Here is a 23,969-nt window from a genome sequence, read left to right as displayed (position 1 = left end):
AATCAGTGCAGCCTAATGTCAGGGATTTACTTACAGAACATCTTTTACGCTGCAGAAGAGAATGACTTCCACTTCCCCCCCTTTCTTATTTTTCTTTGCTTGTAATCTCATTTTCTATTTATTATATGACTTAACAGTAATTTTACAAACTGCCCTTTACAGGAAATCATTACTGTACTTTGATATCAGGAAATTGTCCTAGATATGTATCCAAGGTCAACAACGACCCATCCACCAGTTTTTGATGGAAGTCTTCCCAAAGTTCATCACATTTCTGTAAAGGTAGAAAAGAGAAAAATGTGCTTAGAACGTGCTTTACCTTCACTCCCAAACTAGGAGAAATGCAAATGTAATTGGTAAAAATTATTCTGAGGTTCCACAATGTTCTTTATGGCAATAAATCATCGTGCAACTATAAGGTAAACGAAAAGGAATACCCTGACATTGCAAGTTTTAATTCACAACAAAATCAGATTAAGCTTAATAATTAGTTTGTGTTTTTATTCTTTCAATTAGTAACTGCTATGTGAAAATAAGGATATCATGGATTCACAGTCTTCCTCATGGTTTCAGGTCCCTGACGGTCAACACCACAGAATCTGAAGCTGCCCTAGTTCTTATGCCTCAGTACGTTCACTGATGATGAACCTTCCCTACAGAGAAAAGTACAACTAAAAAGAGAAGAGTAAACAGAATAAAGGAAAAAACTAAGCAGGTTTCCCATCAATAACAAGGATTTGTAAATCTAGCTTTGCTAAGTCATTTTTAACATAAAAGCTGTACAGACCCACCCTAAAAAAGGTCTTTCTATCCCACACATTTTGTGCCATTAAGGGACATTTGATGAAATAGCTGATGCTCACACAAGAACTCTGCCTCACACTGCTAGAGAACTGGGATGCCAGATATGAAACATGCCAACATTCTTTGGTGGGAGGGAAGCTAAAGGCAGGGAGCACTGTTCTGCAGGGCTGTTATCCTTACAAGTCCAGAAAGCTATTCCCTACTATTTGTTTAATCATGAGCTACTACAGGGCATATTATAAATGCTGTGTGATGCCAGCATTCAGTTCATTCATATTCCACCCTGACAGAGTCCCTAATGAATTATTACAAACTATTAATCATGCTTAAAAGAAATACCTCATTTATTAACACAATATTTAATCACAGTGGTCTAGAGAGCACCACAGCATTAGATCATAGCAAGCAACTGCCACTCTTGTGCATTTGCCTTTGTATCTTGCTGATGCATATTTCTGGACAAATTAATATCATGGAGATTTTCTGAAGGCTAATGGCCTCAAAAAACATAGCTGAAGAGTCCTTTAAGCCACCATCTTTGCTAGCATACAGAATAAGATCATTTAGATGGGTCCCTTTTGGAATGGTCATTTATATCCTGGACTGCACAAATGGATCATTCTTTTTTACTCTGAGTGATGCATAAATCTACATTTGTGACTATATAGGGGGAAAAATCAGGAGCAGAGATTTTGAAATATTGCCCAGATTAGTCTCTTATTAAGAAGACACGTCTCACATTTGTCCCTGTATCTAACAGCGAGTAAGAGCCAAATTCTGGTCCTTTCACACAAAAATTACAAATTTTAGAGTGTAAAACCTAGAAGTCTACAAACACAAGATGAGGTGCTACAGCAAGATGCAGCACGAGATCTTCCAACTGTTTCACCTAAAGTAATATAAATGGTATGATATCTTAACTTACACAGTTTGGAAGTTGGGTGCTTTTAAAATCAAAACCATGACATGCCTTCAAGCAGCAGGGAAGGGTAGAGGAAGGCAGCCAGAGAGAAGAAAAGCTCTGTCTTACAGTCTCTTGTGAATTATATTATCCAGGAGGCCTTTCAAACTGAATGCCAGGTGGTTGAAAGCTGCACTGATAACAGTTTGCACTTTCTTGTCACCATCAGCACATTTGCTGACAGATTTCCCCCGGAATTAAGGCTGTTTAAGCAGGCAATTCAGAGAACCTCAAGTCAAATTCCTGCAGCGTCCTCTAGAAAAGACTGTTCTTCTCTAATCACTGGAGGAAGCTAAAAAGGCTAAAATGAATTGTGCCCTGCAGCCTTATTTGCCCTTAAATTCCAGATTCTTGTCAGAGAGTGTCCTGTCAGATATCCTCTTTAGTGCCACTGGCTCAACAGTTGCTATATAGCTCATAAGGATAAAGCAGATTTGATGATTTTTAACATTCAGTTGAATTGAGAATCCTGACTGTAAAACTGCATGTAAGGTACCTTGTACAACCTTGTCAATCAGTTGCTATTAGGACCAATTCTGCTCACACTGATGTTGACCTCAGTGGGACCCTATGTCAGCTAGCTCATAAAATAGACATTGCAAATGCGGCATCTGGTCAGCAGGAGGTGCATTTCACAAGACCAGTAACTTCTATGCTCAGAAAGCAGGATTTAACATACAACGAAGAATTAAGAGTGATTTCGGATGTACAGTTCTCCTACACAGCTCATATTAATCGATTTGCAGCCAAAATACATTTCTTCCCACACATCTTACCTCTCCAATCATTTTCACATCTTCTCGTCCGTACCAATCTGGCTCATACACTTCATGAAGAGACTCTGTAAGCTTCTTTGAAGCATCTTGCATCCCTGTAATTAGACAGAAGGAGGAACATGTAACTGCGAACTACAAGAAACAGTTGCTAAATATCTATATTTTGACCCACATGTACCCACTATACTACTCTTACTGGCGTGTTTAGAACACTGTTTTCAAGAGCTGAAACAAAGCCTTGATTTCCACGCAGCTCCCTCAGGTCAACAAGAAATGTCTCTCACAGAAGGATAAACCCATACTTATATCTGGGGAAAAAAATTTCTATTAGATTAGGGATTCCTTTTTCTATTCTGAACTAAATCTATCTGAACATGAATAACAATCTGGAGGGCAGTCCTGCCCACTAGAGACTACCCAATGTAATACCCAATTGAAAGACTGTCTCTGAAAAGACAATCATTTAGCCATCTGCCTTTGGTTATTCTCAGCTCTTCCACCCTACAAAACAGTTTTCTGCCTTGTTCATAATGAGTACCACAGCAATCTATGTGGAAGAAGTGGCATTTCCAGGGTGGCATGGTTAAAATGGCAGAGATTTATGGGAATTGCTGACTATAAAAATGGACTTTGGAGAAAAGCTAGAAGAGGTCTGCACTAAACAAAAGTGCTCCCCGTAATGGGGGAGGTCACGCACAGGTAGAACATAACTCAGGGTTTCTCTCTTTCCTTGTTTTCAAAGATATTTCAGTCTCAGGACCTTTCACATGTAAAGCAACAAAGGTTGAGCTTGTTATTCTTGTACCCGTGATAACGATGCTGACCTAAAGGTATATTCATAATGAAGCAAAGAACTGGCAAGAGCTGAGACAGTGTCTAGGGAAAATTGATGCCTGAACTTGGGGAGAGTGCTGTAATGGACCTGGTTTCACAAAGAATCATTATCTTGTATCATCACCCAGTAGGTTTAGAAATATGTGGAGCCCAGCACCTATTTATGCTTGCACATCGGAGCTGTCTTGAAAATACCTCTAGCATAATCTTCAGATTTAACTGCTCAGTGTCTGAATTTAGGAGTAACACTGACATTTCTGTTTTCTGCACATAGAGAAGTTCAGGAAGAGGAGAATTCATGTGAAACTTGAATGTCTAGAAAGGCAGACTTGACCTAATCAGGAGCTATTCCATCACACACTCCAAAACACACATTTGAGATACGACAGGAAACTAAATGCAGTAATGCACACTTCCTAATACAAAAATAGTGGTCTATGGAATGGGTAGGAGAGGAAGAAAGATACTGAAGGAGCTGAAAGTAGATGGCTGTTCTCAGACCTTGCATACAAAGGAGAGAATGGCATGGGGAAAGGGGGAGAACAAGCACAAAGGAAACGCTGGTGTTCACAGGGTACAAGCTTTCACCCTTAAATCAAAAGGTGCTGGGTTAAAACAGAATATTTGATCTCTTCAGGGATTGTTTGGTGCTTTTTAACAACAGAGCTCAGCTCAGAGAATTGGTACAGCACAAGAACTCAAGATGCATTTCTTCCTTTTCTCCTCTGCGTTTAATGCTTAGGATGACATACCACCAGCTAAGAAAAGGTTCCTGAATAAAGGGACTTTCTTTTTTTTGCCTAGAATATGCCAGATTACAGTAAAATACAGATGATCTTCACGTACTTTTCCAGGCAGGACTCATGCCTGGAAAATGATCTTCAATGCCAATGCAAATTAATCAGCTCAGGAGGTAAGGCAAAACCAGCACAGCACTCAAGAAGGCTGTTTGTGTCCCAGTCAGGGTGAACACACAGAGCAGGAAGGTTTGTGCATCCCTGCTTACGCTTGATCCTTTCTGATACCTGAACTTGTGCTCTCAAGCACACTGTGTGCTAAACCTGCCACGTCTGCTCCTGCTAGCACGGCTGCTCGCTAATCCCTCCTGCGGCTTCTACTCAGCTTGGTCACAGACCAGGCTTGCGTACAGCACCCTTTCCTATGCAGACTTTCCTTTATAAGTGCTACAGGACTCAGGCATCTATCTACTAAGAGAATAAGTAAAAGACACTTAACATCCCATGCTTGAATCATATCAAAGTCATATCAACTTTTGCACTTGTTTTTCAGTTCTGAGAATCAGGTAATCCTCCATTCTACAACATTCCTGTCAAAAACATTGATCAAATCCAGCTGCAGTGTGAGGCAAGTGGGAATTAAGAGTATTTGGCTTCTTCAGTCAGGAGCTTCAGTCTGAAATTTCCACAGGCCAAGATCATCCATCCTACTCCTACTGCATCTATCCTCGGTTTACTGCAATAGCCCAAATGAGTGCACAGGTAAATACCAATCCGCTGGTTTCCCATTCTTTTTCATGCCTGTGGACATAAACCTAAAATGTTCAATGATTTTATTTGCCTGGTTTTCACATAGAATTATTTCTTATGCACTGATACCTTTTATGCATTATTCAGCACTAAAGAGGATTAGTGTCTCAGCCACAGACTGCGGGCTGTCTCTCTCTGCTGTTTTTAACTGCTACCACTGAGAAAGATTGTTTGAAGCAAGTCATTAAAGTACTAAGAAATATAGAAAGAATTTTTACTGCTGAAGAACAGTTAGAAATTTATATTTAATATCCATTGTTTCATTTAATACTGCTGCTTCTTGGTAATTGGGTCACTTATTTAAGAACTCCAAATGCCAAAATAATTGAATCGCTTGGGAAAAATGATACTAAATAATCCAGTTACTGAAGTTTGAAGCTCACAGATTAAATCATCCCTCTTCCTATGGGAAAGAGTCCCTGTTCCTGGACCCGCAAAGGACTCCTAGAGGGTCACATTTGGTAGGGATCCTGAGCGTGGCACTGCAGAGACATAGCCATTAAGCACCTCAGAGATGGCAGAGGGTAGGTGACTCTGTCATCAAAATTCCAATGTACTCAAGCTCCCATGGACATTGACACTGATCTGGGACTCCATGTTGTCATAGGAATCATATATTGTGGGGTTTCCTCACTCCCCAGCAGGGAAATCTAGGCTGAATCATAGAGAAAATTCCATTTTCCTGATGGACTGAGCCACCTTGGTCTGGGTCTTAATATTCAACTATTTGAGGGGGGAAGAGAGCTTCATGTGCAGTTCTCCAAGGCAATGACCTATCCTGCCATGAGGGTTGTATGTGTTATTGCTAGTTACCCATTAGATTTTCCACAGGAACAATTCAATCATTTCATAATTTATTACTAAATTTTACATAAATATGATTAATAGTTTTATTGCTTCTAAGAAATCACACGATTCATTTTATGATTTGTGTGCCTGCAGCATATGTGCAGTTCTGTCAACTGTAGGCTAAGAACCAGGCAGCAAAACTGCTTACAGACCTCCAAAATCTCCTCTTCCCTTCCTGTAGACTGGTTATTATCTCTCACTTCATTAAGCCACCTGAAAAGTACAGTGCTTCTTTTTCATGATGCAGTATTCCTTTTTACATCTACCACCTTGCCACCTGTGTGCAGATTCAGGTTTATACCTCCCCATCTGCACTGATGCTTGCAAAGAGCTCAGAAGGTAGAGAAGGTAGAGAATGGGAAGCTGATTTCAGGTTTTTCTTTAACAATTGGCCCATAAAACTGTTCAAGTCACCTACAGCTCTCAAAAGCTTAAAAAATAAACCATGAAGTAGAGAACCCAGATACAGGTTGCCAAGGAGACTGGAGGAGACAGAAGATTGAGCATGAGATGACTAAAGCTATGGGGGATAGTACACAGTCTCGTCAGTACAAACACCGCTGATACACAGCAGACGTTAAACTATCACACAGGTGAAATAAAACAGCATATGGAAGCCATTCACAAGTTTAACAGCTTTATGACATAGTTCCTCTGAGTCCTTGAGTAACCAGCAGTAAAGATCAAGATGCAGCTAAGAAGAAGAATCACCTCTGAGCAACAGGAGTCTGAATACTGCAAAAGTTCTTTTAAGGATGTGTGATACTAAACATCAAATTGTCAAGTCTACTAAAATGAAGGGACACAGGGTCATAAAGAAGCTCAGCTGACCATTCCTTGCTTAAATTATGCCTGGATCTTGTACTCCCAACATCCAGTCACTCAAAAGTCAGGCAGCAAAATTAAACTTCTCACTGGAGTTCACAACATATCAGTTTCATAAAATGCTTTTCATTAAAGAAGTTAGCTATCTTGCCAGGTCCTGAAACCCTTTAAAATGAACTGCTTTTCTCACACCTGTGAGAGTACAAGGATGTCAAGTGAATTACTTTCCAATGATATGATTAACCCTTTTCCCTGCAAAACGAGCCAGTGATAGTAACGTGCCTCCTGAGATGTCCTAGGTACAGAACTCCCACTCCAGTGCCTAAAGATGGGGGTTCCCATGCTTTTGTGAATAGCCAGAGTCACCCCAAAAATCTTCAAAGAATAGCACTGCAGCAGTTGCTGCATTTGCTTCTGCCACCCAAAATCTGGAAAGGTCTTTGCCACTCCTGAGCTAGTCAACTTTGGGGAAGCCCCAGCCAGAGCTGCATATTGTGGACTGCTGCCTTGGGCTGTCCTCTCACACCACAGCACTATGGTGTGCCAACACGTGTGCCAAGGATGCCCGCTGGTGGCTTGTTGGCTTTGAAGAATAATATTTTTAAGGCTTGTGAGCTGCTTATGAGTGGGTCTTTTTTCAGATAAAGATGTGTTAATAGTAAGGAAGTCCAAATTATTTTGAAATATGGATTTACAGGCTGCAAGAAGAGAAAGATGCTGAGCAGAAAAGCATGGCTAAAACTGCAAAATTCACACAACGAAAAACTGAAGAAATGAAAACACCAAGTTAAAAACAAAATGGTGCAAAGACTAGCACATTAGGCAGTAAACCAGCAAAAGGACCACAAATGCACACAGTAGCAGGAAAAGGAGAGAGAGAAAGAAAATGAAACATGGAGAGGAGGACTGTTGTCACCAATACGGAAATCAAAGCAGCATGTAAACAGTCAGCCTACATGAGAGAAAAGCCATCTGGCCAACAAACAGCCTCATCGCACTGCTTCTGAGTATCCACCTGAAAACGAGTGTGGGGAAGGGATGACTAAAAACCTGACAGTAAAATCAGCATCCAATGGGTCCCCAAAAATGACTGATGCTGAAATTTCCTTTAAGAACAAAAGACATAGTGCAAATCCCTACAAGGCAAAATATCCTTTGTGTGGGACAGGATTTTCCTTGCCCAGCCTCTCCAGTACATAATAGATAGTCAAAGACATTAAGCTACTGCTTTGCTCCCCATTATACAATTCCCATCAAAAAGAGCTTTCTTCCCTGCCTGTCAACAGCTGCTGAAGCTTTATTATGACTTCCAGGGATGTTATTACTCATTTGTAATGTTCTCCCTACTGGATTGCAACTACATTAAAAATATATACAGATATATATATCACCTATATATATATTTACCTCAAGAAGCCATTACTGTCTGTCAGTCAACTCATTCCCTTCCCTTTACCACATAGCTGCCAACTCCTCTAAAGAGAGGCAGCATAAGAAAGAGAACACTCTGCATATGGTGTTAAGTTGAATGTGCTGGATTTACAATTACACATGTCCAATAGTATTTTAATAGCTATTTACTTCATCTCTGATATTCTGATATTTAAACACTGACCAGTGAGCTTCTGATACTTGGATTTTCAATGCAGTATTGCAAGAGATCACATTGGATTTTTAAACTTTAAAAGAGAGAAAAAAGTTGATTTAACAGTCAGAAATACATGAGAAATCACAGGGAGTGTGGTTTTGGATGGAGATCATCATCTAACTAGTAATACCTAGAAATCTTGCAGCCTTGGAGGTCAAGTAATCCCTTGCCTTGCATGGGGTATTTCATATGCTAGCGTTTGCAAAGATGAGTAACAAGATGCAAACATTTTGTGGGTGCTCAAAATGCATGCAACGTGAGAATCCAGGCAGCCATCCTGCACACAAAGGACAGCCAAGGATGAGCCGTGCATGCAAGATTGTATGCACGAGTTGTCATTGAAGGGGCAGAACCTCTAGCAAGAGGCTAAAGAGCAGAAATGTGGACTACCAATAATAAAACCAGTATTACTTGTCTTTGTATACCTTAAAAAACCCTACTAGTCTTAATCTTTTTAAAAAAGTTTGGTTTTTTATTCAGGTAGTAAAACTGAAAAGTCACCTTTGATGGCTGCTAAATATGCTCTCAGTTCTCTCTGGAGTCTGGAACCCTCTGCCTGGAAAAGAAAAAGCAAAGAACAAGAAATCAAGGGAGTGAAAACAGATTTTGGTTATATTTTACTCCTTAAAACATGCATACAGTATGTCAAACTTCACAACAAAAAGCAATTTCAGGAGCTATCCGATTAATCAGAAAAGGTGGCCTGGTGAAGATGCTATGCAGAGTGTTCTCCCTAGGCTAAAATTTCTGGGCTTTTTCAATCAGCATCTGCACAGGGAAGAATTCCAGGTACATCTTATGGCCAAGGTCCAGTTCAAGTTAGCCTGGCCAATGTCCCAGTCTGAAAAACACCAAGTACAATGAAGAATGGTGCACTTCCACTGGGAACGACTCGATAACTACCCAACAGCATTCATTATTCTGTTTAGCTTGGCTAGTGCATCTTGCAGCCTGCTGTGAAATCTCAACTGTTTCTTTGACAAATACGTTTAAATGATCTTTCTTTATCTTATACCAACAGCCTTTGAAAAACTCAGAATATACAAAACAAATTGGGTTGCTTTATCTCTGACTGTATCACAGGTTGGATTTGACAGCTCCTAGGATCTGCAATAAAATCTTGCTACACTATAGCACTTTATTGGTACAAAGCTGTTGTCCAAGACACCTTCAATCGCCTAAAGATTTTAGAAACGCTCCATGTTTATCAGTTCCAAATATCCTTCAGATTATTTATTTAAGCAGCTGGAAACTATAGGAATATCAGCTTGCAGTCATATTTTCCCACATACAGTTACACCATATGGAAAAATCAGCTGTAAAATATGACTGACGACTTTGGAGTTTCTCTCGTGTTCTTTGTGTGAAAGCAAGAACCCAAAAAGGTGCATGTGTGAATACTTTAGAAAGCAGAGTCTCAACTGGTATAAGCTGTTATAACTCCACTTAAGTCAAAGGACTTCTGATGTCAGCAGAGAATTTGTCACCAGCAACAGCAATGCTCAGAGCATTCAGACACATTGGATCATAAGAAATGCAGGTCGAAAAGGACTCTTAGAATCCATCTACCTGCAGCCACATTAAATTCAAATGGTGGTTCCCAAAAAATACTCACTTGCTTCACCAGTACGCACACTGCAATGGATATTACATCCATCAAACTCATTTGCCTCTCCCAGCTACATACAGGGAACTGAAGGCCTTCAGGACTGGATCAAACCCCCCAAATTGCAATGCACTGTAAGAAGAGAGCAACTGTTTTCAGGTCCTAGAAATATTAAAGAATTTAGAAGGTAAAAATGCCTGACTGGGCTTAGAAAGCAGACTGAATTCACTTCATGGATTCAACGAACAGCAGGTTGCTTTTACACTACTTTGATCTGAAGCAAAACTCTGTTTGAACCTAAATCCATTCATCAACTAAATTCTGAGCACAGGAATAGACCCACCAGGGCGACATCTGAGGACCTGCTAAGTAATAGCAAGAACACTAAAGCATCCAGCCCACCAATCTGTCTCTGGTTTGGGACCATATTTAATGAAAGGAAACCCTTCCCTTGCTTTGGGATCAAAGCTGCTTATCAAAGCAGGGGCCAGACAGGCACGGGTTAAGCAATCAGTGCATTAAACCTTAAGCTTAATTACTTACAAGACAATATAAAGTTCTGAAAGCAGTGATAGCTTGACGATGTGTCCCTTAAGAAAATATATAAATGTACCTCTTAATGCTTGTTTAGTAAAAAGTACTACCCTAATTCATCATAACAACACATTTTATCATACTACATAACACAGTAGCATCCTAACACACTTCAGAAGCTGACTTTTTTCTACTTCTTTCCATGCTATAATGGGCAGCGGGGAGATGACAGAAGATGTCTGCTTTCCATGGAGCAAGGCAGTATGTGAAAATACTGCCACAGGTGAGAAGAGATTGAACCTGGGGAAAGAATTTCTCACTCTTGGATCTGAAGAGGAATACCTGTAAACATGTGGCAGAAAAAGCAGGGAAGTTCCCCTTTTATTCATGTCAGGTGAAGGATTTTCCTGGTACTCTGAGAAGTCACATGAAGGTATAGAAATCATCTTTCTAAGTCATATCTTCTTCAGCCTGAACGTTTGTGGTGAAAAAGGGAAGTAGATATAATAACTTGATTCTTCATCACGGGCCAGCAGAATGGGTGCCCGTACCATAACAATTTCTAATTATTAAAAAGTTTATGATGTTTCAGGAGCAACAACTGCAGCTGGAAGGCTCGGAACCCTGTTAGCTATCCTTGTGTCCAGTAAAAGGTCTATATTTACTCATACATGCACCATTTTGTCATTAGGACTAACATGCTCCACAAATGGCATGTCAGGGATACACGCTGCTCAAACACTATAACTGCACTGCTATGTAGTTTTACACCTCATACCCTAAACCACTATGAGATCTATTGTGGTTGGTTAGCATCACGTGTCATCAGCTACCACTGCTCAGGAAAACACATAAGAAAAAGTCAAAGTAGTAAAATATGATGCAAATATTTTGCCATATGTGCTGTTACGATTTCTGACAATTCATTCCAGAGAATAATTTCAATGTGCATCTCCTTCAGGCAGGTTATTAACAGGTTACAAACCACTGAAATATCTAAGCAGCATAGAGCCGTATGGGTTTTTCCCTCTGTAGCAAATGTTGTACAACATGGGATATTAAAGCATCCATGGGCAAGGGCAAGCTCCCACTGAATTTGAGAGATAAACTCTCAGTTTCAATGGCAACAAAATTAGACCTTTCTCTAAAATACCAGAAATAAAAACTTGCATCAAAAGTCCTCAGCCCCATGAACTCTGCAAAGCGTGCCTCTGGTCTTACATGTTCTGTTATAGTAAACTCACTATTAATGAAGAGAGATATGCTTTTACCAACTAACAGCCTAATTAATACTGACAGATGAAAATACTGCATTGCTGGCTCTGAATATCTTGCAAACTGTGACATACAGGTTTTAAAAACCCCCGTTTTAAAGACTGACACATATTTAATATTGCCCCTTCTCGATATTTACTGATACACTCCTTGTTTCTGGTCTATCAGCTGGAAGCATCTGGTGGCTCTGAAACCACTGCTACAAGTATCTTCATTAAGACCATCAATTTTGTTAATTGAGATGCAGCTTCTTGAAGGAGAATGAAAAATAGGTGTCACTTTGCAAATGTTGTGCTCCTCTGAAATGAGATTTCCCAAGAGTGTGTTGATGATTCCTTTATCATTTCATAATTTCTTTTATTAATTCTACATGAGGCAGCAAAATGAGTCAGAGTTTCATAATATGCAAGAAAATTCCAGAGACAAATCTCAACAGTACTCTTAATAGCAAACCTTTCACAGTCAGGTTGTTTGATTAGAGCAGGCATGTTCTCACCAGACTCCAGCACCAGAAATCAGTGCTCTCAGCTCACCTGGTCAAACTCAACATAAGAGCAAGGGAGGCAGGCTAACAACCCAAAACATTCCTCACGAGGAAAATCAACACAGCTCTCCACAGAGATGTCACAAATAACTTGTTGCTCTGAACACGGTGGCATGGAGTCAACATCAGATCCTTTTCTACTCTCTGGTTTTACTACAAGATCAGTATTACATAGCCAGTAAAACACATGCAGTCAGTGAGATGAGGAGGCTCAGTGTTACAGGATTGTGTCATCTACAGCCACAGGTCTTGCACACCCTTACAGCAGCATTAAGCCTTTTCAGTAGTACTGATTCTTGTGCATGTGTACTTTCAGTTCTCTTTTCAAATCACAGTATTTAAGCATATCTTAGCACTGGAATTAAGACAAAAAGAGCACTGTGGGCTGTAAGACTGACAAGACCTACAAAACCCTAATGACTAAAATAATAAAAAACATGTTTTGTGTCTTACCAGCTTTTGCTCCCTGATGCACTAGAAAAATCACTGCTTCCGCTCAGAAATTAAAGGCCACCTTGCCTCCACAAAAGCTGGAACTGGATGACCTATTGGCCAGGCATCATTTAGTCACAGCCTTCCAGGCAGAAGAGGTTGATTTTTCTATCATGTCACATACAGGAGGTAAACACAATACATCTTTACAGGAAAGGTCAGCACAGCTGTGCTTGATATCAAAACCAAATAAATCACTTCAGCGAGAGTGTCAATGCTGAACCTGGAGCACAGGTTAATTAATAACCTGCCCCACGGAAATGCAAACCAGATAATAATTCATGCAGCTCTAAGTCTAATAGTGGAATTTTGGCATTCCATCACTAAGACATCAGGGAAATAGCTCAAAAGAAAGCATGTCCGGTACCACCTGGAAGACATCCTTTATTGTAATGTGTAGTTATTAGCTGCCATGTAAAGCTGCACCGTCTCTCTGTTCACAAACACTTCAGGTAGTATTTACTGATACGTATTTCAGGGAACTCAAAAGTATATATACAAAGGACTAGTACATGAAGTAAAGCTTAACAAAATAAGAGGCTATTGGGACAAATCCGTAATTCAGTATGAAATGTATCTGCGTACTAGAGTACCTATTGTAGCATTTCTCAGTCTCTCTCCTAAAACCATCTCCCAAATTTGAGAGTTTTTTTTTTAAAAAAGAGATTTCTTCATTTCTTTTTCTACAAGCTCCAAGAGACTTGGGTTTTGAACTATTTGTCTAGTGCATCACTTCAAAAAAAAACCAGGTTTGCAAGCTCCTCTGGAAACACAGAGCTTTTTGGCATCCCGCTACCTACCAGGACAGCACCAAGTTTGTGGTCCTGCCACTAAGAAAGCTCAAGAGTGAGAATTTCATCATTCTAGTTATTAAATAACCTGATGATTTGAACTAAACTGCATCAAATCAAAAGGATCCTCAGGCAATTCAGACTAAGCCAAAAAGTATGACCTTTAAAGGTACATATGAGCTCTGCCCTGTTTTAGTAGTGATACCCAGTAGCCAGGTGAGAAAGCTCTGTGCCTGCAGTGATGCTTAACTAACCCTTTTAATGACCTGAAACTGCCTCTGTTTCTGATGAGGACTGAATAGAAAACACTCAGCACCTTCCTTAAATGAAATTCCAACCTTCTTGCCTCCTGACTAAACCTCTCCCTCCCCAAGCTAGGATCCTACCTTCATACCTATTACATCTTCTTGCAACCTTACTTGTGTCCTCCAAGTAGGGTCCAGACGAACATTTTTAAGGAAAACCTGGGATGTGCAAAGACAACAAGTGCAGATTCTACAAGTCTATGGCTAAAAGTAACCTACACATACTAAATGTTGAGCTAGACTTTCTGAACATGTACTTGGCCTACAGCTGCATATCCATAACTATATTCTTAAATAACATATATAAGCTACGTATTAACAGGTCTGGTAGAAAACTGTCCAGAACTGTTTGTTGTGACTCTCATCACATCCAAACCGTGTGTTAAATCCCAAAGCTGGGCTATGTCGACTATCCCCAAAGGGCTCCTGAAGAAACACATACCAATCTGCTTTAAAAATAGTCAGAAATAACTTGATCATTCAATTGCATTGCCTGGGAGAAAGCAATTAGCACAGTTACTAAAGATGCAGAGGCATAATAGTTTGTATCCAATGAGCAATCAAAACCAGCCCAGTGTGACAACGGTTTAGACTTTAGTTTTGGAGCAATCAATAGGCAGAATCAAAAAAGCAAAACATCTGATCAGCCACTCTCTCCTTCGAAGCGAGGAATTAGTTGGAATATATCTGGGATATTCCTGTAGAGACAATTGCATAGCATAAAACAGAGGGCCTCACCTTCCTGGGCATCCTGCCTGACTGGAATTTAATGAGGTTGAGATGACATTTAATGGTACACTATGTTTCTTCTTGTCTTGGTAAAAAAGACCCCTCAGCCATAAGATAATTATTAAACACACACTTCAGACCGAACGGGTAATCAGCAGATAAAACCTTCCCATAGACCCCAAAATACTTTGCACAGTATTGCTTGTATTTGGATGCCTGTCAGATGCAGCCTCCCTGAATGCAAACACTTCTTGGGTAACAGAAAAAAAGCTCCATCCCGCTAGTCTAGATTGTGTTTTCCTGGGTCAAGTCTACTTCAGACTTATCTACCAGGGACAGCATTTGGCATCACCTTTGTTTAGCAAAGGAGTCTCCCATGAACAGAGCTGTATTGAACCAACAATGTGTTGCAGATTAACAAGTATCAAGAATCTCCTGCAGTTCAGTGTAACAGTGTGCCTGTTGCAGTGAGAGATGCCACGGGGTGCTCAAAAGGACCACAAAGCCAGGAGGCATGATACGGAATTGTGGCCAAAGCCACGGACTTGTCTGGAGCAAAATCTGGGGGCCAAGAGGACAACATGAGACACGTCTGGTGCCTGTGTGTAGCTGGTGAATCCCATCTTGGGTATCATAACTCATAAATAAATTTGAAGAAATCAGTAGCACACCTAATGCAAAAACAGCACTTCAATAAATGTTAATTTTCTCACAGAACAAGTTTAAGACGATGTTGTGCCACAGCTGTAAGGTGCCTAAGCATGCTTGTGTGAAATGAAGATCTGGCCAGGATAAACCTTTTCCGAAGTCCTAACAATTAGACCCAAGGAGCAGCTTTTACTGTGAGGCACACATTAAATAAAGCAGTCCACAGAATCAAGTTCTGCTCACTCAACAACAGCAAAAAAAGGCTCTTCATTTTCATCTAGTTCTATGAACTAGGAACAACAGCACTTGACATTTTGCTTTATTCTGACAACATGCCATGGGCAGCTGATTTTGTAGTAGCAACTGCTATATCTCTGTGTGTACACATAGAATATGTAATTTCCATGGTTTTAAACATTAAGATATATCTTGAACTGTAGTCTGTAAAATAAGTCTCATAACTACATATGGAAAAATAATGAGAGGTAAATATGCATAGACATGAAATAGAATACTGAACCCTTACAAAAATGAAGCAAGCATTGTGAGTCACTTGGGGATAAGGGAATTGCTTGTTTACTTCCTGTCAAAAACAGAAAGTACAAGATGCAGTTGCTTGAACAACAGAATAGAGATGAAGTTTCAGGTAAATCCCCAATGGACTTGATATTTTCACAGTCGAAAGAACTATTCAGGAATTGTCTTTTTTTTTACTCCCTCTCTGAACTTCAGAGTCGATTCAGAAGCTGAGCACATCCACAATTAGCTGTGCAGAGAGAAATGTTTAAGCCTCAAGAAATTTCTGGCAATACACTCAAAATCTGTGTCATACAGTGTCATAGATGAGTTTATATATGTCTTGTGTGTTCCATGAGTTTTGATTTAGAGTGGCACTTCTCAATTTACGAACTAAGCAGAAGGTGCATAGCAGCTGTATTCACTGTTAAAAATGGCAATGTTTTTACTCATGGTTTCAGCTGCAGCAGCTTACTGCTTTTGACAGGGCTCTGCAAAGCCACTGTGCTCTGTTCTCTCCAGACATGGGATGACTCAGTTTCTCCATGGTGATTCATCTGGGTAATTCAACTCCGGGTAGCCAAGTCCAGAAGGGGCTTTTATCCAGCTGTATTCACAAAGAGATGGGAATGGATCACTGGGGAGTCTAAATGAGCTTTTCCTACAGATGTGTCTGCTGGACGTATCCTTACACATAGCCTTCTGCCGAGGTTGGTACATACCCACCATGCAATCTGCTATTCAGGCAAGGAATAGAATGTGAAGAATTCAGTTTTCCACTTACCTGTTTCCTGGGTAATAAGCACTGTGCTCTTTCTCTAGCCTTTCACTGAGCTGAACTGGGAGTCTTCATTTATTATCTTTCAAGAGTATTAATAAAAAGATCATTGTATACTTAAGATCAGTTGACCTCCCAAGTGCTGCAGGCTCAATAAGGCAGAAATCCAAGAAAAACAGACCAGTGTGTCTCATTTGGTGTGCCAGCAGACCTAGCCTCATCCACATCCGTCCCTCAAGAGAGTTGTAGTAGTTCCCTCTGCACTCACTCTTCCCTACCAAATTCCTCCCCTGGTCCCAAGTCACATCTGTATCCGGAGTTAGCATTATGCAGTTCCTGAAGGGTCCTTAACTGTTTATTACTGCCTCTCTATATATCAAAGGAGGAGGAAATAAAAAGGGAGCAATGCCAAGATCCTCCTTAGCCCTTAGCAAGACTTTCAGCTGAAAATCACCATTAAATTCTTGGTAAAGGACAGAAAGTACAAACTCTTGAGACATAATTTTGCTTAAAAAGATTTTAATCTTTTTCTTTTTTTTTTTTTTAAATTTCACTCAGAACTTTTAGCTAAAAAAACATCCCATAAAACAGTTTCTTCATGTGGATATTCCAGCTGCTCCTTCTGCACCAAATAAGAGCCTTACAGATGCACCTTATTTCTAGTAGCACAGTTACTAGCTGTGCAAACAGCAGGGATATTGACAGCAAGGATAAGCTGCAACATAAGGACAATCAGTAAGAAATGCTCCATTGATATCCCAGCGTACTTGGAAAAGAAGGGAACACATGGGAAAAAGTAACATCTCTGCATGGTTTCAAAGCTTATGAGTGCTTCTTCAGTCCTATTAAATCCCGCTACTTTCAGGACCTCGAGAACTCTGAGGCAGTAACCACTCTCCTCAAAGAAACAGATTCTTTTACTTCCCATCATTTTCATCTTTGAGGAAGAGTGAGGATCTACACAACAGCGTTGTGCCTCCTGAAACCTCCCTCCCTTCTACACTAAGAGAGGAAAATAAAGGCTAAGTGACCAGGAGATACAAGGGTTAACAAGCATCCCAGCAGTCAGGATGCAGGGTTTGTGTTTACATGGAAAGGACAGAAGTGCATGTGGCGGATAGGACTGATTCAGGACAGAAATTGCAAACACCAACATAAGCTAATTTTTACACTGTGTAAAATGTGTGGGAGTAGTTCTCTCACCCTCCAGTGCCTTTCTGTATGAGCTCTACCTGATAGCTCACCAAGATGACAGATACCTCAGTTCATACTTACATAACAAGCTACTTTCTTGGTGGCATTAATGCACCTCATGGTAGGCATTACTTTGTACTAGAAAACTACTATATAATTAATTGCAATTAATCATCTTGGAGCCAAAAAGTCTGTCCAACAAAGCAAAGAATAACTGAGGTTAGAATTTAGGATTGCATTGGGAGTAGGTTATAAACTCTTCGGGGCACCTTTGTTTTCATATGCTGTTTTTACAACATTAAGAGTAATTGAGCTCTGCTCCCCAGTAGTGCTTCATCAGCACTGCCACCACAGCGCCCTGCACTGAGAGGGAGCCTAACAACACACAGCAGTCTGAAACTATTCATCTATTCACTTTGTATAAACTCTGCATATTATATACCACTGCTAAGGGAGTGGGGCTTGTTCAGCCTGGAGAAGAGAAGGCTCCTGAAGGGGAGACCTTAGAGCAGCTTTCAATGCCTAGAGGGGCCGACGAGAGATCTGGAAAGGAGCTTATGACAAGGGCCTGTAGTGACAGGACAAGGGGAATGGCTTTAACCTGCCAGAGCGGAGATTGAGATGAGCTCTGAGGCAGAAGTTCTTCCCTGTGAGGGTGCTGAGGCGCTGGCACAGACTTTTCCCAGAGAAGCTGTGGCTTCCCCATCCCTGGCAGTGTTCAAGGCCAGGTTGGACACAGGGGCTTGGAGCAACCTGCTCTAGTGGAAGGTGTCCCTGCCCGTGGCAGGGGGTTGGAGCTGGATGAGCTTTAAGGTCTCTTCCAACCCAAAGCACTCTATGATTCTTTGTAAGAAGGCAACTACAAAGCTGCATTTAGTTGGGGTTGGGTTCTGTTTTCAATTATGCTGTTGAAAATGTGCTGTGACTCAGCTGATCCCAAGTGGTTCAAGCATGATGGTGTTGGACATGAGTACAATATGTACTTTTATCATGAGCACATTTCTTAGCCCTCTGCATGCACAAATTCAACTGTCCTTTTTGTTCAAAAATAGCAGAACAAAATATTATACCCCCAAGAAATCTTACCTGTCACTCTGTAACACCTTCAAAATCAGAAGGTTCAAATAATCTGCATTCTTCTTAAGTCACAATTAGAGAAACTGAAAAAGTAACTGACCTCTTGCCGTTTGAAATTTTGAACGTATTCTTCAAACTGTTCATCTTTTGTTTCATCTGCTTTTCCTAGTTTCTGAAGTACCTATATGGAAAAGAAAAGGGAGCAATTAAATATGCGTGTCACAAAACAAAACCACTGCTGCTTTCAACGCTTCTGTTCCTGCAGTTAAGGCTTAAATAGCGTGTTATTTTTGGGGGTGTTGCATGCACTACTGTTTCTGAAGTTCACACAGGAACCATTTTGTCAAAATAAAAAGGGATAAAAACAGAAGTACGGTTTGTGTCTATGTGTGTGTGGAAATACACTTCAAAGCATAGAGTCTTTGGGGATATGTGAAGGTTTTTTAATGAAGCAACTTTTCTTTTAGCAAAGAATCCCAGATTTTCAAAGCAGGGAATATTGAGAGAAATTTGCTGGCACTGCAAGTTGTCCTACTGTTCGGACAGAGAAAGAAAAATAAAAATCAAATTTCATTAGGTTTTTCTTCTGTTTATGGTTCATTACATCAAATGGTATTAACATTATTCTCATCCCCATTATTTTCAACATAAAGCCATAGAGAGTAAAGAACTGTGAGGCTGCATGAGAAACTGTTACAGCTGATGCTTATTTAAAACTTCTATTGGTGTTCATTTTATTCCCCTCATTAATTCAGAAGTGGGTTTTCATCCACTAGATAATAAATATACTCCAATATATCAGCAGTATGGGCTATTCCTGTGATAGCAATCTCAAAAGTCATTTGACAGAGCTACACTTTACACTGGTTTTAACTACCACAAAGGCATTTCATTATTACATCTAAGAACTATCCATTCATTTTAATACTGAAGACTTACACGCAGCTGCAAATAGGCCTCACCCTGCTTGTCAGGCAACTCCTAAATCTTTATCGAGTACTTGCATGGAGGATGAACCATCTCACACACATTTCTTTCTCATGACAAGCTGTCCAAACTTTCCATTTTCACAGGAGAAAACAAACAAATGAAAAAATTCCACAAAATAGAAGCAGTAGCAAGTAACTGCTACTGCTCCTATGAATAAAGATGTAAATATCACCTATTCTTCTCAAAACAAAGACTGTACAGCTCCAGTCCTGACATATTCTCTCTCCAACCACCTGCCTCTCCCAACTCCAGCCAGCCCCGTACCATAAAACAAGGCCACAGTAGAAAACAGAGGTAGAGATGATCATGAAGGTGATGTGAGGCTACCTGTGGACCTGACATGTGGCACTTCAAGGACATTTTGACGTATTTACAGGAGAAAGACAGAAAGAATAACATCAGAGAGGGAAAAAGACAAAGATCAGTCTTTTGCTGCTGATATCTATGTCCTAGCTTTTCATTTTCTCATCTCATTTGTGTATTTTGGGTTGCTTTTAAGCCTGCTGACTAGTCCCCACGACCTCATATACTCCCATCACCAACCTCTTCATAAAATATTTAAAAGTATCACAGATGGTTTTACAGAGGAATCATTTAACTTAACATTTCAAATCATCACAGGCCTTCACATTGCTCTTTGTCACCAGTGAGCCAAACAGTCTGCCCCCGACTGTGGCCTGACTTTGATCCTCACCAGGTGGTATGTGGATTCTCTGAAAATCCAACATCTCCCTTTCAAAGAGACGGCTGCCAGGTAAGCCTCCTGCCCACACAATACATTCAAATCACGTTCACAGGAACAAGTAGCAGGCACTTGTGACATTCACTGTAGTCTGAGTGATTCATAACACACGTAACAAACCGCGGCAAGAAATGTCACGATAAACTCTTTTTCCCAAAACACCAATGGCACACGTCCGTGTCTCCAGATGTGCACTCAGGCCTAATAGCACAAGGCTCAGAAGGGAACAACCTACCTCTTACAGCATCTACCTCCTATGCTTCGGGGTTTTATTTTATCCTATCTCCAACTTTCAATTTCCCTACAAGTATTTACCTGAACTGAGACTAAGATACAGTGTTAGAATTTGGCCTCTGCAAACACCAATCCTAATCTTAATCCAGGGTTACATTAAATAGCTATTACTAACATAGCTTCCCAATTTTCCTAATCCTAACCTAAACCAGAACTACAGGTTCCCACAGTTGGAAGCAGAAGCTACTGTAGCTTGTGCCATACCTACAGATAACTGGGGTTCACACACTCCTTTCCTAAATACAACCCTAATACAATCCTAAATGCCATTCCATATAGAAACTGCAGGGCAGACTAGGGCTAGAATAAGTTATTCCTCACAGTCCCTTTAGATCCCATTCATATAGCTCCATGGATCACTGAACATGTGGCTCAGCCTTTCACAAGCAACCTAATTGTAACCACAAACTTTATCACTGGCTGTCTAAACAGAGAGGTGACCACACTGAAGGTAAGTCTTAGAAACTGATCTACCTTTCAGCACTTCTGTCTCTAAGTGGAAGTCTCTGGTCAAGAGATGTCTACAGTTTGTAGTTTATTGTTGCTCTGTTTGGTCACCACCTACCCCATCCTATCTTTGGGGTAGGGTTAAGGCCAGATGAAGGCTTGTGCACACTACATATGGGTTCCTCTAACTCCAACCCCTCTTGGGGACAGGCTGAAGTAACTTTTAGACACATCGTTCATCTTGTTATATAGAGTACCTGTGTCAACATTAGAGTCAGGGTCTGGTTTAGGGCTAGGTTTAGGCAAAGGCAAGCAGACACCCTACTAGCATTAGGTTTAGATACTGGTAAAGAGAAAAATGGCCTTACAACACCCAAGTTACTCAAAAGCATTTGACACCTCTTAAAGGTAAAACGAAAGCTGTGCTCAGGACCAGGAAGTACCTAACCCCCCTCTTAAGCCTCAGTTCAACCACCCTTCTAGATAAGGATTAGATTTAACAGGAATAGCTCAGTTTATTGATGGCCCCTGAGGACAGCAGAAGGGTAGATGGACAGTGTTTTACAAAAGCCTTGGAAGCTCTACTGTGTGCCAAAGACAAGAGATGTGGATGGCTAAATGGCTAATATTTTATTTTAGGTCCACGTGCTAGGTAACCCACATGGTGGAGTTGGATTCAGGCATTAGAAAAAGAAAGAGCAGAGGAACCAAACCTGCTGCTGAACGTTCAGTGGTCCGCAGAGCTCAAATGAGGACTGACTCAGAAGGCAGGTGGCTAACACTCTTTTTTCTTAGTTGCCAATACAGAGAAATGACATTTGGCATTAGGGTTAAGAACACAGGTGCCCATCAATGTGTCTGAACTGCCTGCACAATTTAAAATTAAATAATTTTTAAAAAATCAGACATGAACTGAATCTCAATAAACATTCTACAGTCAAGTATTCTGCAGTCTCCTGAAGACTGTATAAAATAGCTGGTGAACATGATTACCCTACCCAAAAAGGAAAAAGGTAAAGCGCTACCCTATTTCTTATAGTTAGACTAAATCAGCTCCTAGTAACGTCTCTTAAAATGCCCTAAAAAAACCCCAAAACACAACCCCCTTCCTCCCTCCAAAACAACAACCCAGCTGCTTTATTTTTTCTTAAATACTGTGGTCTCCAAACATACAGTTTTATAATGTGCTTAATGCACTGAATTATGCTAAGGATCTAAAATGAACAGCAGTGTTGACCCAGCATGTTGCTAAGAGCTAAATAATATGAACTAAATAATTAAGACCAATTAGCATTGAGAATGACGTAAAAGCTGAATTTGATCTGATGGTAAACCTAGATGCTGTTGAGCGAATACATGCAGAGAGGCATGGTCTGGCAATGTTGTACTGGGATAAATGAATGACAAATTCTACACAAACACATAAAATTTTAGCGAGGACATCAAGCATGTCTGGTATCATTCATAAGTGTCATTAAGAGTACATGTCTAGAGACAAAATGCAAGAACATTTCCAATAGGGAATGCTCCATCTTCAGTAAACCTTTTTGGAAGGTGTAAAACTAAACTGTTTCCCTTTAGTCTTCTAAGTGCCTTCAACTACCAAAGAATACATTTCAGTTCTACGAGGACCTGAAGTATTCAGAAAAAAAAAGCCAGTAAACTTGCTGATCTTGAATTCAAATGATCGATTTCACAATGACTGTGATGTGAAAATTGTTAAGTGTCTACAATGTGCCAAAGGAAACTAATGTAATAGAAAAAATTACAGATGATCTTGAGTAAGCTTGATTATATTGAAAACTCTTGTCTTGTGGCAAGGATGACAGTGTTATAACAGCCAATGCGACTACCACCCTGACAGGCCCACCCATCTTCCCCTAAAAAAGTTTCTGAGAATATGGCAATTCAGAGAAAAAAGAAAAATAAGAAAAAAGAAACTGATTCTTTGATGTGAACTGTGGCCACCCAGGAACTGCCTCAAGAGCAGCTCATCTACCTGCACAGCAGCAGGGTGGACAGGAGTTGATAGTAACCTCATCAGACATCCCAACATGCATCATCCTCAGTCATGCACCAGTGTTCTTAAAGAACAACTAACACATTCAAAATCACCTGGAGCAGGAAGACAGAACTGCTCAGACAAGACTACCCAGGACAAGACTTTATTAGCAATTCCCTGGACTGTTAAAACACTGGAAAAGCTAAACTAATCCAACTCACCATAAGTAGCACTATTTAAGGATATTACAGAATAACCCCAGTATAAAAACAAACAAACAACAGTGTTTAACACTTTCTTTTTGGGGCTAAAGCCTTGGCTTTCCAAATAAGCTCAGTTTTTTGGCTCAGCCAGAAACAATACCATATTTAATATTAGGGTTTTGTAAAGTAAGTAGATCAGCAGCCAGAACATACCCAGTAAGTATAAATTACCATTTTATCACAGAGTTAAGATACACATGCCTGAAACAGCACAGTGTATTGCTCAGTTTCAGTTCTGCTATCAACATTTTGTTCCCAATATAGCTCCAATGCAAGAAGCTCAATCACGTCTCTTTTCCAAGAGGTTGACTGAATTTCATACTTTCCATGTAACACAGGCATAGACTTTCCAAGAACTGAGAGGCTTGCCTTCCTACTGCTGCTATTCCACCATTGCATTCCTGCACAAACAACAGCTACAGTGACAAATGTTTGCTCAAGCCTCCTTTCTCATTAATATCTGCCAGAGGGTTGTGGAAAAAAAAATCCCTTTGTCAT

The 23,969-nt window shown here is 40.3% G+C and overlaps 1 protein-coding gene across 1 annotated transcript in view; it reads right to left on the bottom strand.

Moving 5' to 3' along the window:
* The window catches only part of AMPH (amphiphysin), a 103,610-nt gene that overhangs the window by 39,952 nt on the left and 39,689 nt on the right, over positions 1–23,969 (bottom strand). Inside the window, exons 2-5 of the mRNA XM_030496937.1 lie at positions 18,834–18,914; positions 8,746–8,800; positions 2,542–2,636; positions 179–274 (exon numbers count right to left, since the gene is read on the bottom strand). Of these exons, the coding sequence (XP_030352797.1) occupies positions 179–274; positions 2,542–2,636; positions 8,746–8,800; positions 18,834–18,914 (327 nt within the window). The remainder of the gene's footprint in view (positions 1–178; positions 275–2,541; positions 2,637–8,745; positions 8,801–18,833; positions 18,915–23,969) is intronic.

The sequence above is a fragment of the Strigops habroptila genome, chromosome 1 (genome assembly GCF_004027225.2).
Source record: "Strigops habroptila isolate Jane chromosome 1, bStrHab1.2.pri, whole genome shotgun sequence".
NCBI lineage: Eukaryota > Metazoa > Chordata > Aves > Psittaciformes > Psittacidae > Strigops > Strigops habroptila.
This window is presented reverse-complemented; position numbering and strand designations above follow the sequence as displayed.